The sequence below is a fragment of the Symphalangus syndactylus genome, chromosome 22 (assembly GCF_028878055.3).
Source record: "Symphalangus syndactylus isolate Jambi chromosome 22, NHGRI_mSymSyn1-v2.1_pri, whole genome shotgun sequence".
NCBI classification, from domain to species: Eukaryota; Metazoa; Chordata; class Mammalia; order Primates; family Hylobatidae; genus Symphalangus; species Symphalangus syndactylus.
In genome coordinates this window covers 18,043,179-18,058,556 of record NC_072444.2, presented here as the reverse complement: position 1 = coordinate 18,058,556, position 15,378 = coordinate 18,043,179, and the positions used below count along the sequence as shown (strand labels likewise).

Here is a 15,378-nt window from a genome sequence, read left to right as displayed (position 1 = left end):
GCCTCCTGAGTAGCTGGGACTACAGGCACCCGCCACCACGCCCGGCTAATTTTTTTTTTTTTTTTTTATATTTTTAGTAGAGACAGGGTTTCACTGTGTTAGCCGGGATGGTCTCGATCTCCTGCCCACGTGATCCACCTGCCTTGTCCTCTGAAAGAACTGGGATTACAGGTGTGAGCCACCACGCCCAGCCTACTCCTAATACTTTCGTATCACCCTGATATGTATTATCTCATGCCATCCACACACAAATCCTATGAAACAAGTCAGATACATATTTCCTTTCTGTAGGATACAGACACCAATAGGTAAAACGACATTATCAATACTTTTTTTTTTTTTTTTGAGACGGAGTCTTGCTCTGTCACCAGGCTGGAGATCTCCGCTCACTGCAATCTCCGCCTCCTGGGTTCAAGCGATTCTCTTGTCTCACTCTCCTGAATAGCTGGGATTACAGGCGGGCACCACCATGACCGGCTAATTTTTGTAGTTTTTTTTTTTTTTCAGTAGAGATGAGGTTTCACCATGTTGGCCAGAGTGGTCTCGAACTCCTGACCTCAGGTGATCCACCCACGTGGGCCTCCTAAAGTGCTGGGATTACAGGAGTCAGCCAGCCACTGCACCCAGCCTTTTTTTTTTTTTTTTTTTTTTTTTTGAGATGAAGTCTCACTGTGTCACCCAGGCTGGAGTGCGATGGCACGATCCTGGCTCACTGCAACCTCCGCCTCCCAGGTTCAGGTGCTTCTCCTGCCTCTGCCTCCCGAGTGGCTGCAATTACAGGTACCCGCCACCACGCCTAACTTTTTTTTTTTTTTTTTTTAAGACAGAGTCCAGCTCTGTCACCCAAGTTGGAGTGCAGTTGCGCGATCTTGGCTCATTGTAACCTCCACCTCCTGGTTTCAAGTAATTCTCTTGCCTCAGCCACTGGGATTACAGGCGTGTGCCACCACGCCCAGCTAATTTTTGTATGTTTAGTAGAGACAGGGTTTCACCATGTTGGCCAGGCTGGTCTCGAACTCCTGACCTCAAGTGATCCGCCCGCCTAGGCCTCCCAAAGTGCTGGGATTACAGGCGTGAGCCACCGCGCCCAGCCGACATTATCAATAAGGTTTGTTGATAAATCAAAACCATGTAAACAGTATGTTTTCACATGTATTATAAACGTTAAGGGAACCAGGAAAAATTAACAGCTAATCTGAGGTCCTGGAATTATGGATAATATTTAAATTCCCCCGCGCCGGTTGCACTTAAATGATTTTACCTCTACACATACCAAAATTTGAGAAACAAATGATAGCTCATGTTTTCCAAACCCTCCTCCATAGTGTTATTTCTCTAATAATATAACTTTAATTATAAATGCTTTGTTTCATTTTTTTTTTTTTTTTCTACCAGTGAACAGAAAATCTAACCTATTAACTGGGCAATACTGGCCTGAGGTTGACGGTGGGTTTTGACAACACAATCCACGCAGCTAGAAGTGAGTAGAGTTAGTAAAGCTATCCATGGCTTACCATGTGCCAGAAACTGCTCTAAGTGTTTCACTGACGGCTCACAACAATCCTGAGAGAGGTACCATTATTACTACAATTATGGAGACGAGGAAACTGACGTTCCAAGACTAATTTACCCGAGGTCACACAGGTAGTGCGTGGCAAAACTCTTCTGCCTTGGCGTTTACCTCCCGCACTCACGGCCTGGCCTCCGGAGGCCAGACATTCGCCGCGCTGGGGAGGCCCCCTCAACCTTCAAGTGCCAGGGCTCTGTCGCCCCACACTCGGGACACACCAACCGCCGGCCTGCCACCGCTTACCTCCCCGAGCCTATAGTGTGGCTTCCGCCCAGAAGCCACTTTACCCGTATAGGTCCATCTGCTTTTCCCTTCCGATGCCAAACAAGGCGTCAGAACACTAAAGTTCCGGCCGGGTACAGAAGCCCAGGAAGGATAGCAAGGACCCCGTAGCCCAGCCAACTGAGGTTTTTGGAGGTTTTTGGTCCACTTAGTCGCCAGTTGTAAGGAAGCAGTGAGAATTCAGATAAGTTTTTCGTCTCTCCTTCCTGTATCCTTTCAGGCGGCAAACTCCATCCCTGTGTCTTTTTTTTTGAGACGGAGTCTCGCTCTGTCGCTAGGCTGGAGTGCAGTGGCGCGATCTCGGCTCACTACAACTTCTGCCTCCCAGGTTCAGGCGATTCTCCTGCCTCAGCCTCCCGAGTAGCTGGGATTACAGGTGCGCGCCATCATGCCCGGCTAATTTTTGTATTTTTAGTAGAGACAGGATTTCACCATGTTGGCCAGGATGATCTCGATCTCCCGACCTCGTGATCCATCTGCCTCAGCCTCCCAAAGTGCTGAGATTACAGGCGTGAGCCACCGCGCCCGGCCCCCTTCGTCTTTCAAATAGAACCCAGTTATTGCTAACGCCCCTGCGCCCCTTGGCTCCTGTATCCCTTCCTTCCTTATCTGTCGCCTCAATCCCCACAAGAACTGCCTGAGGCCTCAAAAGGCCGGTTCTGCTGGAATTGCCCCCATGAATTCTTGAGGACCTACCACGCACCTGGACAGCAGCCCCTCCTACCAGCCCTTCCCCAGTCCCGCCCCACAGTGTCGCCAGTTCCTCAGGGCATCCGTTTGTACTTTGTGCACACCCCTGTGAAAGCACTTTTTTTTTTTGAGACGGAGTCTCACTCCGTGGCCCAAGCTGGAGTGCAGTGGTGCCATCTGCAACCTCCGACTCCTGGGTTGGAGCAATTCTCCTGCCTCAGCCTCCCAAGTAGCTGGGATTACAGGTGTGCGCCACCACACCCGGATACTTTTTGTATTTTTAGTAGAGACGGGGTTTTCCCATGTTGGCCAGGCTGGTCTCGAAATCCTGACCTCATGATCCACCCACCTCGGCCTCCCAAAGTGCTGGTATTACAGGCGTGAGCCACCGTGCCCGGCCAAAGCACTTAAACATTGTTTGTTTGGTTTGTTTTTCTTGCTGCCAGGGAAGACAGAATCAACATTGTATCTTTCACTCACTTCTCACTTCCTCCGCCACGCTGTGAGCTTTCTTGGGTCCAGACTGCGCTGTTTTTCCTTTCCCCAGAATGTACCATAGCAGCGGGAATTTAGTGCTTAGTGTGAATTTGAGAGCATATAGTTCCGTAACACCTTTGTTCTCTAAGGTTCCGAAGGAGCTCACTAAATAAAATAGCCCTTTCCATGTTTTCTCCTTCACTAGTTTCCGCGCCGCCTCCTCTTCCTCAAATTCGGCTTGGCTTCTCTAGACTCTACACTTGCCCCCTCAAACCTTCTCTTTCTGCCCCCATCACTGACCCTTCTATTCTCTTCCCACAACCTTTAATGCGGGCTGTCTCTCCATGGCCCATCCTGCACCTACTTCTTTTCTAGTTTCAGATATAAGTTATCGGCCGGGCGCGGTGGCTCACGCTTGTAATCCCAGCACTTTGGGAGGCCAAGGCGGGCGGATCACAAGGTCAGGAGATCGAGACCATCCTGGCTAACACGGTGAAACCCCGTCTCTACTAAAAATACAAAAAAATTAGCCGAGCGTGGTGGCGGGCGCCTATAGTCCCAGCTACTCAGGAGGCTGAGGCAGGAGAATGGCGTCAACCTGGGAGACAGAGCTTGCAGTGAGCCGAGATCGTGCCACTGCACTCCAGCCTGGGCCACAGATCAGGACTCCATTTCAGAAAAAGAAAAAATCGAAATGTCTTTGTTGTTTTTTAGGAAATATCCTTGAGTAATAAAAAAAACGAAATGTCTAAAACTAAATGTGTCATTTTTCCTCATACTAATTCCTCCTATCTCCCTATTTCTGTAAATGGCCACATCCTTTTAGGATGGAAATCCTTGACTGCCCTTGGCTCCTCTCCTTAAAATCTTCGCTTAGTGATTTTAAATCCTGTTGCATTCTCTTGCTGTTTTTGATCTTTAATCTTTTCACACCTTCTTTCCAAGCCCACTGACACGTTTCTTGTCTTTTTTTGGTTTTTAAAATATAGTAGCCATCCTAATGAGTGTGAAGTGGTGTCTCATTTTGGTTTTGATTTGCATTTCTCTAATCATTAGTTGTTTGCGCTTTTTTTTTTTTTTTTTTTTTGAGCCACAGTCTTCCTCCCTCACCCAGGCTGGAGTGCAGTGGCACAATCTCGGCTCACTGCAACCCCCGCCTCCCGGGTTCAAGTGATTCTCCTGCCTCAGCCTTCCAAGTAGCTGGGATTAGAGGTGCATGCCACCACACCCAGCTAATTATTGTATTTTTAGCAGAGTCAGGGTTTCGCCATGTTGGCCAGGCTGGTCTCCAACTCCTGACCTCAGTTGATCCACCCACCTCAGCCATCCAAAGTGCTGGGATTACAGGCGTGAGCCACTGTGCCAGGCTGTTTGCTTGTTTTTTAAGTATAGGAAGCCCCATATGTGTTTATTACCAGTGGAGAAAGGAAGGCTGGAAGAGAGAAAAAAATATTCAAATAGAAAGGAAGGACATGACAATGCCAGACAGAAGAAAAGGTAGAGTCATTAGGGGAAGGAAATATAGGAAATAAAGGAAGGAAATAAAGGCAAAGAGCTGAGGGGAAATGATTATGTAACCATGTCTGTAGCACCTTCTTCCTTGGCCTCCCAGACAGTGGTAGTGGGCTCCACCAAATCTTAACTATACCTTTGTTCACAACAAAACTGAAACCTAGCCAGGCAGGGTGGCTCACACCTGTAATGCCAGCACTTTGAGAGGCCTAGTCGGGTGAATCACCTGAGGTCAGGAGTTCGAGACCAGCCTGGCCAACATGGTAAAACCCCGTCTCTACTAAAAATACAAAAATTAGCCAGAGGTGGTGGCAAGCACCTGTAATCCCAGCTACTCGGGAGGCTGAGGCAGGAGAATGGCTTGAACCTGGGAGGCTGAGGTTGCAGTGAGCTGTGATCTTGCCATTGCACTCCAGCCTGGGCAACAAGAGTGAAACTCTGCCTCAAAAAAGAAAACAACAACAACAACTGAAACCCATCCAAATTAGACATGGAGACAACAGGGGACCATCTATCTATTTGTGGACATAGGGCTGACAAATGCCATAAATTATAATATGACAAAGGGAACAAAGTGAAGCAAACTAAGAGCAGGCAGCTACAAAGAGAAGCCCCTGCCTAAAAGGAAATGAACAGTAAGAGCATCATTCAGAAGCCTGGGACCAGAGGACATTGAACCTGTTTTGAATCCAAATATGAATGGGTGAAGCCCTGTAGTCCCCTATATTGCAAGCAGTGACAAAAGAGGCAGAGGTGTTGTTCAGCCCTGGCCAACCTTAGAAGGTGGCAGGATCATTTTTTGTTTGTGTATTTGCTTGTTTTGAGATGGAGTTTTGCTCGTGTTGTCTAGGCTGGAGTGCAATGGCACAATCTCAGTTCACTGCAACCTGCACCTCTCCAGTTCAAGCGAATCTCCTGTCTCAGCCTCCCAAGTAGCTGGGATTACAGGTGCATGCCACCATGCCTGGCTAATTTTTGTATTTTTAGTAGAGACGAGGTTTCATCATATTGGTCAGGCTAGTCTTCAACTCCTGACCTCAGGTGATCCACCCGCCTCAGCCTCCCAAAGTGCTGGGATCACAAGCGTGAGCCACCGCGCCCGGCCTGTTTTTGTTGTTTTGACACGAAGTCTTGCTCTGTTGCCCAGGCCAAGGTGCAGTGGCCTAATCTTGGCTCACTGCAACCTCTGCCTCCCAGGTTCAAGCGATTCTTCTGCCTCAGCCTCCTGAGTAGCTGTGACTACAGGGGTGCACCACCACACCCAGCTAAGTTTTGTTGTTTTAGTAGAGACAGGGTTTCGCCATGTTGGCCAGGCTGGTCTCCAACACCTGACTTCAGGTGATCCACCCACCTCGGCCTCCCAAATTGCTGGTATCATAGGCATGAGTCACTGCGCCCGGCTAGGAGGGTTTTTTCTTTTTTTTTTTTGAGACCGAATCTCACTCTGTCGCCCAAGCTGGAGTGCAGTGGCGCGATCTCGGCTCACTGCAATCTCCACCTCCCGGGTTCAAGCGATTCTCCTGTCTTGCCCTCCCGAGTAGCTGAGACTACAGGTGCATGCCACCACACCCGACTGATTTTTTTTTTTAAATAGAGACAGGGTTTTACCATGTTAGCCAGGACGGTCTCGATCTCCTGACCTCGTGATCTGCCTGCCCCAGCCTCCCAAAGTGCTGGGATTACAGGCGTGAGCCACTGCGCCCGACCAGGAGGGGTTTTTTTTTTTTTTTTTTTTTTTTTTTGAGACGGAGTCTCGCTCTGTCACCCAGGCTGGAGTGCAGTGGCACGATCTCGGCTCACTGCAAGCTCCGCCTCCCGGGTTCACGCCATTCTCCTGCCTCAGCCTCTCCGAGTAGCTGGGACTACAGGCGCCCGCCACCACGCCCGGCTAATTTTTTTGTATTTTTAGTAGAGACGGGGTTTCACCGTGGTCTCGATCTCCTGACCTCGTGATCCACCCGCCTCGGCCTCCCAAAGTGCTGGGATTACAAGCGTGAGCCACCGCGCCCGGCCAAGAGGGGTTTTATTTTATTTTATTTTTTTAAGCTGCTGAATTTGTGTTAAGCAGGATCCTAATGTCATTTCCAATCAATATTAAATGAAATAATATATATAAAATGTTTGCATAATTACTGGAATTATTTGGTAAATGTGCAAAAAAGCTAGCTATTATTGCTGAACTATAGGACGGTATTCAGCAAGTACACAGTCCAATAGAGGGCATGTCATCAAACAAATAACTGCAGCACAGTTAGAAACTATAGTAGAGGGAGGTATTAGGTACAAGACTGGCCCAAAGAAGGGTGTAATGAATACTTATGGGCTAGACATTGAGTTTAACACTTCTCAGGCATTTTCTCTTTTCATTGTCAGAACAATTCTGTGAAGTAGGTACTCATATTACACCTATTTCCCAGGTAAGAAAACAGATGTTATGTAACATGCTAGTCACATGCTTGTCACAACTGTTGAAGTGGCAGAGCTGGGATTCAAACCATGTCTGTCTGCTAAATCCAGGATACATGCTCATTATTCACTACATTGTATCATGTCTGCTCATCTGAGTTAGGGAGTAGTTCCTAGAGGAAGAACATGAACTGAGCATTGAAGGATAAGGCATTTAACAGACAGATGAGAGGGAGAAGGGCACTCCAGTTGAGGGAACATGTATATGCAAAGGCAGGGAGTATGAAACAGACGATGTGTCCACAGAAATGGAAGACTTCCACTTGTCAGAATAGTGATGATTTCTACTGTCTCTTTTTTTTTCCAGACGGAGTCTCACTCTGTTCCCAGGCTGGAGTGCAGTGGCCCAATCTCAGCTCACTGCAACCTCTGCCTCCCAGGTTCAAGTGATTCTCCTGCCTCCCGAGTAACTGGGAGTACAGGGGTGTGCCACCACGCCCAGCTGATTTTTGTATTTTTAGTAGAGATGGGGTTTCACCACGTTGGCCAGGATGGTCTCCATATCTTGACCTCATGATCCGCCCACCTTGGCCTCCCAAAATGCTAGGATTACAGGCATGAGCCATTGCACCCAGCCTGATTTCTACTGTCTAAAAGCAACATAGAGTCAAGCCCAGGGCCATGCACTTACCATACCATGTCTCTTAAGACTTACCATGGGCCTGACGCAGTGGCTCACGCCTGTAATCCCAGCACTTTGGGAGGCCAAGGCAGATGAATCACCGGAGGTCGGGAGTCCGACACCAGCCTGATAACATGGAGAAACCCCATCTCTACTAATACAAAAATTAGCCGGGCATGGGGGCGCATGCCTGTAATCCCAGCTACTTGGGAGGCTGAGGCAGGAGAATTGCTTGATTTGGGTGGGATTGACTCTAAATCCAACCTTAAGGGTTGTGCTAACTGGTTTTATCCAATCAGCATATCTCACCTCTCTGGCCCCAGGGATTGGCTCAGAAGTTGACAAGTAACTCAGGTAGTGCCAGGAAAGGCCAGTGACCTCTGGGAACAAGCAGCTTCTTCCTTCTTCCTTGGAGGCTACTGGAAGAGACCCTCTGTCTTCCTCTGGGTAATGTTGTGAGAGCTATTTTGTAACCATGTGGACAGAACCTAGAGCTGCCTGCCTGTGGGTGAGTTGGGACACCAAGGATTAAGGCAGAGCCAAGAACAGAAAGAAGCCAGACTTCTGACACTATCTGTGCTGCTGAATCAGGCATTTCCCTGAGGCCAGACCTGCTTCTGGACTTTTCAGTCACATGAGCCAAGATTATGTTGTTTAAACTACCTTGTATTGAGTTTTGTTACTTGTAGCCAAAAGCATCCTAACTGATACAGCTGTGGAGGAAGAAAACAGAACATGAAGTCAGCATGCAAGAGGCTTTTTTTTTTTTTAATATATATTTTATTTTTCTTGAGACGGAGTCTCGCTGCCACCCAGGCTGGAGTGCAGTGGTGGGATCTCCGCTCACCACATCCTCCGCCTCCCAGGTTCAATCAATTCTCCTGCCTCAGCCTCTTGAGCAGCTGGGATTACAGGCACGTGCCACCACGCCTGGCTAATTTTTGTAGTTTTAGTAGAGATGGGGTTTCACCATGTTGGTCAGGATGGTCTCGATCTCTTGACCTTGTGATCCACTCGCCTTGGCCTCCCAAAGTGCTGGGATTACAGGTGTGAGCCACCGTGCCCGACTGACATTTTTACTTTTTTTAATTTTTATTTTATTTTTTTGAGATGGAGTTTCGCTTTTGTCGCCCAGGCTGGAGTGCAATGGCACAATCTCAGCTCACTGCAAAACCTCTGCCTCCCGGGTTCAAACGATTCTCCTGCCTCAGCCTCTGAGTAGCTGGGATTACAGGCATGTGCCACCACGCCCGGCTAATTTTGTATTTTTAGTAGAGACGGGGTTTCTCCATGTTGGTCAGGCTGGTCTCAAACTCCTGACCTCAGGTGATCCGCCTGCCTCGGCCTCCCAAAGTGCTGGGATTACAGGCGTAAGCCACCTTGCCCGGCCCACATTTTTACTTTTAATATGAGAGAGATATGTTAAAAAGGAGCCAGGGCACCTGTAATCCCAGCTACTCAGGAGGCTGAGGCAGGAGAATCGCTTGAACCTGGGAGGCGAAGGTTGCAGTGAGCTGGGATCCTGCCACTGCACTCCAGCCTGGGCAAAAGAGTAAGACTCTGTCTCAAAAATAAAAATAAAAATAAAATAAATAAAATAAAAGGAGCCAGCTGAGAGAGACTGAAGGCACAGAAAATAAGAGCAATAATCAATAGAGTGATGCTTCTGAGAAACAGAAGTAACAAAACATAGGACATAGGAGGAGCTTTAGACAGAAGGGAACGCTCATCCATGCCTGTGACAAAGTAGGCACTTAATAAATATTTGTAAATTGAGTAGATCAATGATTTGGGACCTTCTGAAAACTCATCTATATTGATAGAGGAATTTATAACTGATTTATAGAAGGCTACATTCTTCTGCATTTTGCATCTTGCCAAGTCGTTCTCTGAGGTCACCCTAGCTTAGGCTTTTGAAATACCTTGTTATCACGTGCATGCAGACTTTTTCAAGAGATGTAGAGACAGAAAAGAATCTCTGATCCTGAACTCTTTTACATGATTTTTAGGCTTCTCTCTCTGTGTCCAGTGTTTTTCAAAATGAGTCCCTCTCATAACTTACAAGGAAATCACTCTAGGCATCTGTTAAAAATGCAGATTCTGGCCAAGCGTGGTGGCTCACCCCTGTAATCCCAGCACTTTGGGAGACTGAGGCAGGTGGTTCACGAGGTCAAGAGATTGAGATCATCCTGGCCAACACGGTGAAACCCTGTCTCAAAAAAAAGTGTAAACCAGGGAATCCTGTGTTTATGCTCGCAAGTTTGGCTTTGATAAAGCAAGAATTTAAATTACAGGGTTCACTTGTATTCATGGTTCCAAGCGTGTTACAGTTAGCTGTGATATACATCTCAGGTAATGAGTAATTAATCATACTTAAGAATCAAAGTTGGCAAATAACTAACTTATAAAAATAATTTTACTTTGGGAGGCTGAGGCAGGCAGATCACGAGGTCAGGAGATTGAGACCATCCTGGCTAACAAGGTGAAACCCCGTCTCCACTAAAAATACAAAAAAATTAGCTGGGCATGGTGGCGGGTGCCTGTAGTCCCAGCTACTCGGGAGGCTGAGGCAGGAGAATGGCATGAACCCAGGGGGCGGAGCTTGCAGTGAGCGGAGATTGCGCCACTGCACTCCAGCCTGGGCGACAGAGTGAGACTCCTTCTCAAAAATAAATAAATAAATAAATAAATAATAATAATAATAATAATTTTAGCTGAGGTAGGAGGATAGCTTGAGTCCAGGAGTTCAAATCTAGCCTGGGTGACAGAGCAGAACCCCATTTCTAAAAATATAATAATAATACAAATTAATTAACACAAAAATACAAATAACTTTAAAGATATAAGATTGTCCCTATGGTAACATCCCTTTCATTCCTTGGCATTGTGATATGCTTTTCTTTTTTTTTTTTTTTTTTTTTTTGAGACAGAGTCTCGCTGTCGCCCAGGCTGGAGTGCAGTGGCGTGATCTCGGCTCACTGCAGGCTCCGCCCCCCCGGGGTTCACGCCATTCTCCTGCCTCAGCCTCCCGAGTAGCTGGGACTACAGGCGCCCACCACCTCGCCCGGCTAATTTTTTGTATTTTTAGTAGAGACGGGGTTTCACTGTGTTAGCCAGGATGGTCTCGATCTCCCGACCTCGTGATCCGCCCGCCTCTGCCTCCCAAAGTGCTGGGATTACAGGCGTGAGCCACCGCGCCTGGCTTGTGATATGCTTTTCTGAAAGCTGTTTTTGAGTACAGTGGACACTTCAGGATATGTGTATATCCAATAAAAGACAGCCTCTGTTACATGTGCTGAGGTAGGAACAAAAGGTTATGAACTACAGAGCTATCCTGAGAGAGGCCAGAGTAAAGCATCTTAAAATTAGTTCCCAGCTCAGCACAGTGGTTCACGCCTGCCCAACACTTTGGGAGGCCAAGGTGGGAGGATCACTTAAGCTCAGGAGTTTGGGATCAGCCTGGGCAACATATGGAGACCTCATCTCTACAAAAATAAAAGAAAAATTAGCCAGGTGTGGTGGTGCATTTCTCTGGTCCTGGCTACTTGGAAGGCTGAGTTGGGAGATCGCTGGGGCCTGGGAGGTTGAGTCTGCAGTGAGCTGTGATTGTGCCACTGCATTGCAGCCTGAGTGACAAGAGTGAGACTCAGTCTCAAAACAAAACAAAACTTTGAGATGATGGACACTTGCATAGGAAAAAAAAATTAGTTCTCACTTACCAGGAGGAAACAATTAAATACAAAGAAGCCAAGGATTCCCATTTAATATATACTCACCATGTGTATTTTAGTCATGGAACTCAGCCCTCTGGTAGTAGACATTACCTCATGGATATACAAAGCATTTTCTGATACTCCCTGGTGCCACCTTGGTGTGGCACTCAAACCAGTCTAACGCTGCAGGGAGAAACCACATTATAGGATAACACATGTTGCATGATCCTGTTTTGGGGTGTGTTTACATGTATTCCCTAAGAGGTCTGGAACAATACACACTAAACTAGTCATAGGAGTTTTTCCTGGAGAATGAGATTGGGAGAGAAGAGGGATGAGGGTGAGGACCTCCTTTTTACTTTATATACTTCTGGATTTGGATTTCTTATTTATAGTGGACATATATTAATTTTGTACTCTAAAAAATAAATTTGGCTGGGCATGTTGGCTCATGTCTTTAATCCCAGCATTTTGGAAGTCCAAGGCAAGAGGATCACTTAAGCCCAGGAGCTCAAGACCAATGTAGGCACCATGGTGAGACCTTGTCTGTACAGAAATATTTAAAAATTAGCCGGGCATGGTGGAGTGCCTGTTGTCCTAGCTACTCTGTGAGCCATGATCCTGTCACTGTATTCCAGCCCAGGCAATGGAACAAGACGCTGTTTCAAAAAACAAAACAAAACAAAACAAAAATCATAATAGTACATTTAAAAAAAAAAAAATACATTAGGCCGGGCGCAGTGGCTCACGCTTGTAATCCCAGCACTTTGGGAGGCCGAGGCGGGCGGATCACGAGGTCAGGAGATGGAGACCACGGTGAAACCCCGTCTCTATTAAAAATACAAAAAAAATAGCTGGGCGTGGTGGCGGGCGCCTGTAGTCCCAGCTACTTGGAGGCTGAGGCAGGAGAATGGCGTGAACCCGGGAGGCGGAGCTTGCAGTGAGCCGAGATTGCGCCACTGCACTCCAGCCTGGGCGACAGAGCGAGACTCCGTCTCAAAAAAAAAAAAAAAAAAAAAACACATTATTTAAATCCAGGCACAGGGGCTCACGTCTGTAATCCAAACACTTTGGGATGCTGAGGTGGGAGGACTGCTTGAGCCCACGAGTTTGAGACCAGCCTGGGCAACATAGGGAGACCCTGTCTCTGCAAAAAAGATACAAAAATTAGCTGAGTGTGGTGGTGCGCTGTAGTCTCAGCTACTCGGGAGGCTGAGGTGGGAGGACTGCTTGAGCCTAGGAGGTTGAGGCTGCAGTGAACCATGACGGTGCCATTGTACTTCAGTCTGGGGGACAGAGCAAGACCCTGTCTTTAAAAAATAAAAATAAATACAATTGGCCAGGCGTGGTGGCTCACGCCTGTAATCCCAGCACTTTAGGAGGCTGAGGCGGGTGGTTCACCTGAGATCAGGAGTTTAAGACCAGCCTGACCAACATGGAGAAATCCCATCTCTACTAAAAATACAAAATTAGCGCGGTGTAGTGGCACATGCCTGTCATCCCAGCTACTCAGGAGGCTGAGGCAGGAGAATTTCTTGAACCTGGGAGGCAGAGGTTGCGGTGAGCTGAGATCGTGCCATTGCACTCCAGCCTGGGCAACGAGAGCAAAACTCTGCCTCAAAAAATAAAAAATAAAGAAAGAAAGAAGTAAATAAATAAAAATAAAAATAAATACAATAAATAAAGAGACTTTCAATACCTACAGTAAGAGGTCAAGGAAAGCTGAGCCTGAGGATAATCATCAGAGTAGCCGGAGCTCCAATAAGGTTAAACTCCCAAGCAAGGCAGTGTGCCTAAGCCAAAGGCCAGGCCCTAGTTGAGAAATAATGGGACCATGACAAATTGGATGGGGATATCTGGTCAATGCCCCTAAAGAATTTGAAATCCCAGGTACTCCCGAACCCTCTGAACCTGCAGAAATGATCTTCCATCCAGCACTCCTCTCCTCCTTTTAGACACTGCAGAGGCTTGTCCCTGGCAGGACTGCAGGATTTCTCCTTCCCCTCAGAATCTGCTCTTACCCCTCTCCTGGCCACTAGACTTACATAGGGTTAACTCACCACATAACCCAGTGGGGGACATATTGGGCCTAATAAAGGAGGAAAAGGACTATACACCAAAAAAGCTGCAAGAACTAGCCAAGCAGGTGGTGGCAGGAGCTGGGAGAGTACCAAACGACTGGATTCTGAGGGTGCCTGATCAAGAGGACCAAGTTGTAAGATTGGGCCGGATATGGTGGCTCATGCTATAATCTCAACACTTTTAAGAGACTGAGGCAGGAGGATCACTTGAGGATAGGAATTGGAGACCAGCGTGGTCAACATAGTGAGATCCTGTCTCTACAAAAAGTAAAAATAAAAAAATTAGCAGGGTGTGTTGGCACATGCCTATAGTCCCAGCTACTTGGTAGGCTGAGGTGGGAGGATCGCTTGATCCCAGGAGTCTAAGGTTGCAGTGAGCCATGATCATACCACTGCACTCCAGCCTGGGTGACAGTGCAAGACCCTGTTTCAAAAAAAAAAAAAAAAAAAAAAATCCAAGATTAGATAAGGGAGAGTATTGAATTTTTTTTTTTTTTTTTTTTTTTTTGAGATGAGGTCTCACTCTGTTGCCCAGGCTGGAGTGCAGTGATGTGATCTTAGCTCACTGCAACCTCCACCTTCTGGGTGCAAGCGATTCTCCTGCCTCAGCCTCCCGAGTAGCTGGGACTACAGGTGCGTGCCACCACGCCCAGCTAATTTTTGTATTTTTAGTAGAGACGGGGTTTCACCACGTCAGCCAGGCTGGTCTCGAACTCCTGACCTCAAATGATCCACCCTCCTTGGTCTCCCAAAGTGCTAGGATTATAGGCATGAGCCACCACGCCTGGCCTAACTTATTATTATCATTATTTTTTTAAATTTTGAGATGGAATTTCACTCTTGTTGCCCAGGCTGGAGTGCAATGGTGTGATCTCAGCTCACTGCAACTCTGCCTCCTGGGTTCAAGTGATTGTCCTGCCTCAGCCTCCCAAGTAGCTGGAATTACATGCGCCTGCCACAATGCACAGCTAATTTTTTTTTTTTTTTGTATTTTTAGTAGAGATGGGATTTCACCATGTCCGCCAGGCTGGTCTTGAACTTCTGACCTCAGGTAATCCACCCGCCTCAGCCTCCCAAAGTGCTGGGATTACAGACGTGAGCTACTGCGCCCGGCCTCATGAGCTTTGTTTTACATATTGGCTCTTAACTGTGTAGACAAGCAGACAGTAACACCTCATCTTTCTAGACACCATTAAGATCTCATTGCAAGAATTTGGAATAAGATGATTTTCATGAACTAGTTAATTGCTCAAATGTATTTTCAAGAAATTCCAACACTCCCAACCTAACAGTGTAATGTAGTATTCATTATATTGTGCATTTTTTGGTATCACTTCTGTTTTGCTTGTGCTTTTGTCTTCATAACTAGACTACAAGTTTTTGTGATTGAGTGCAAGGATTCTCTATGCTTTCCAGTTAAATGTATGTGATTGCTTGATAATGAAATACAATAGTGTCTTTTGTACTTTATCTGATTACACAGTAGAAAGGAAAAGAAAGCTAAGGTATTCTTCATGTCTTCAGGCAGACATTAAATTGCATTTACTGCCTCCTGTCACTTGGGATTTAAAAAAAATTGCATTTACTCTTCAACTCCTGACCCCATTTTTTTTTTTTTTTTTTTTTTTTGGAAACAGAGTCTTGCTCTGTCAAGAAGGCTGGAGTGTGGTGCCTCAATCTCCGCTCTCTGTAACCTCTGCCTCCTGGGTTCAGGCAGTTCTTCTACTTCAGTCTTCCAAGTAGCTGGGATTACAGGCGCATGCTACCACGCCCAGCTAATTTTTTTGTATTTTTAGTAGAGACGGAGTTTCACTATGTTGGCCAGGCTGGTCTCGAACTCCTGGCCTCAAGTGATCTGTCTGCCTCGGCCTCCCAAAGTGCTGATCCCAGCACAGGTGTGAGCCACCACACCCAGCTTCCTCTGACTCTTTATTTTCAAAAAAAAAAAACACCTAAATCAGGAAC

General features: G+C 46.9%; 1 protein-coding gene across 6 annotated transcripts in view; it reads right to left on the bottom strand.

The window, feature by feature from the left end:
- LOC129472544 (aflatoxin B1 aldehyde reductase member 3) overlaps nt 1–15,378 on the bottom strand; it is a 45,554-nt gene that overhangs the window by 24,359 nt on the left and 5,817 nt on the right. For 3 of the 6 annotated variants that reach the window (XM_055262288.2, XM_063631745.1, XM_063631744.1), the window contains exon 1: nt 1,515–2,146. The exons of 1 other annotated variant lie outside the window; for it this stretch is intronic. Coding sequence is in view for 1 of the 5 variants with exons in the window: in XM_063631744.1 (XP_063487814.1) it covers nt 1,515–1,517 (3 nt within the window). In the remaining 4 variants the exon portion in view is untranslated. Of the gene's footprint in view, nt 1–1,514; nt 2,147–15,378 lie in introns of those variants that run through there. 2 more of the 6 variants (XM_063631743.1, XM_055262291.2) reach the window with 2 other exon arrangements.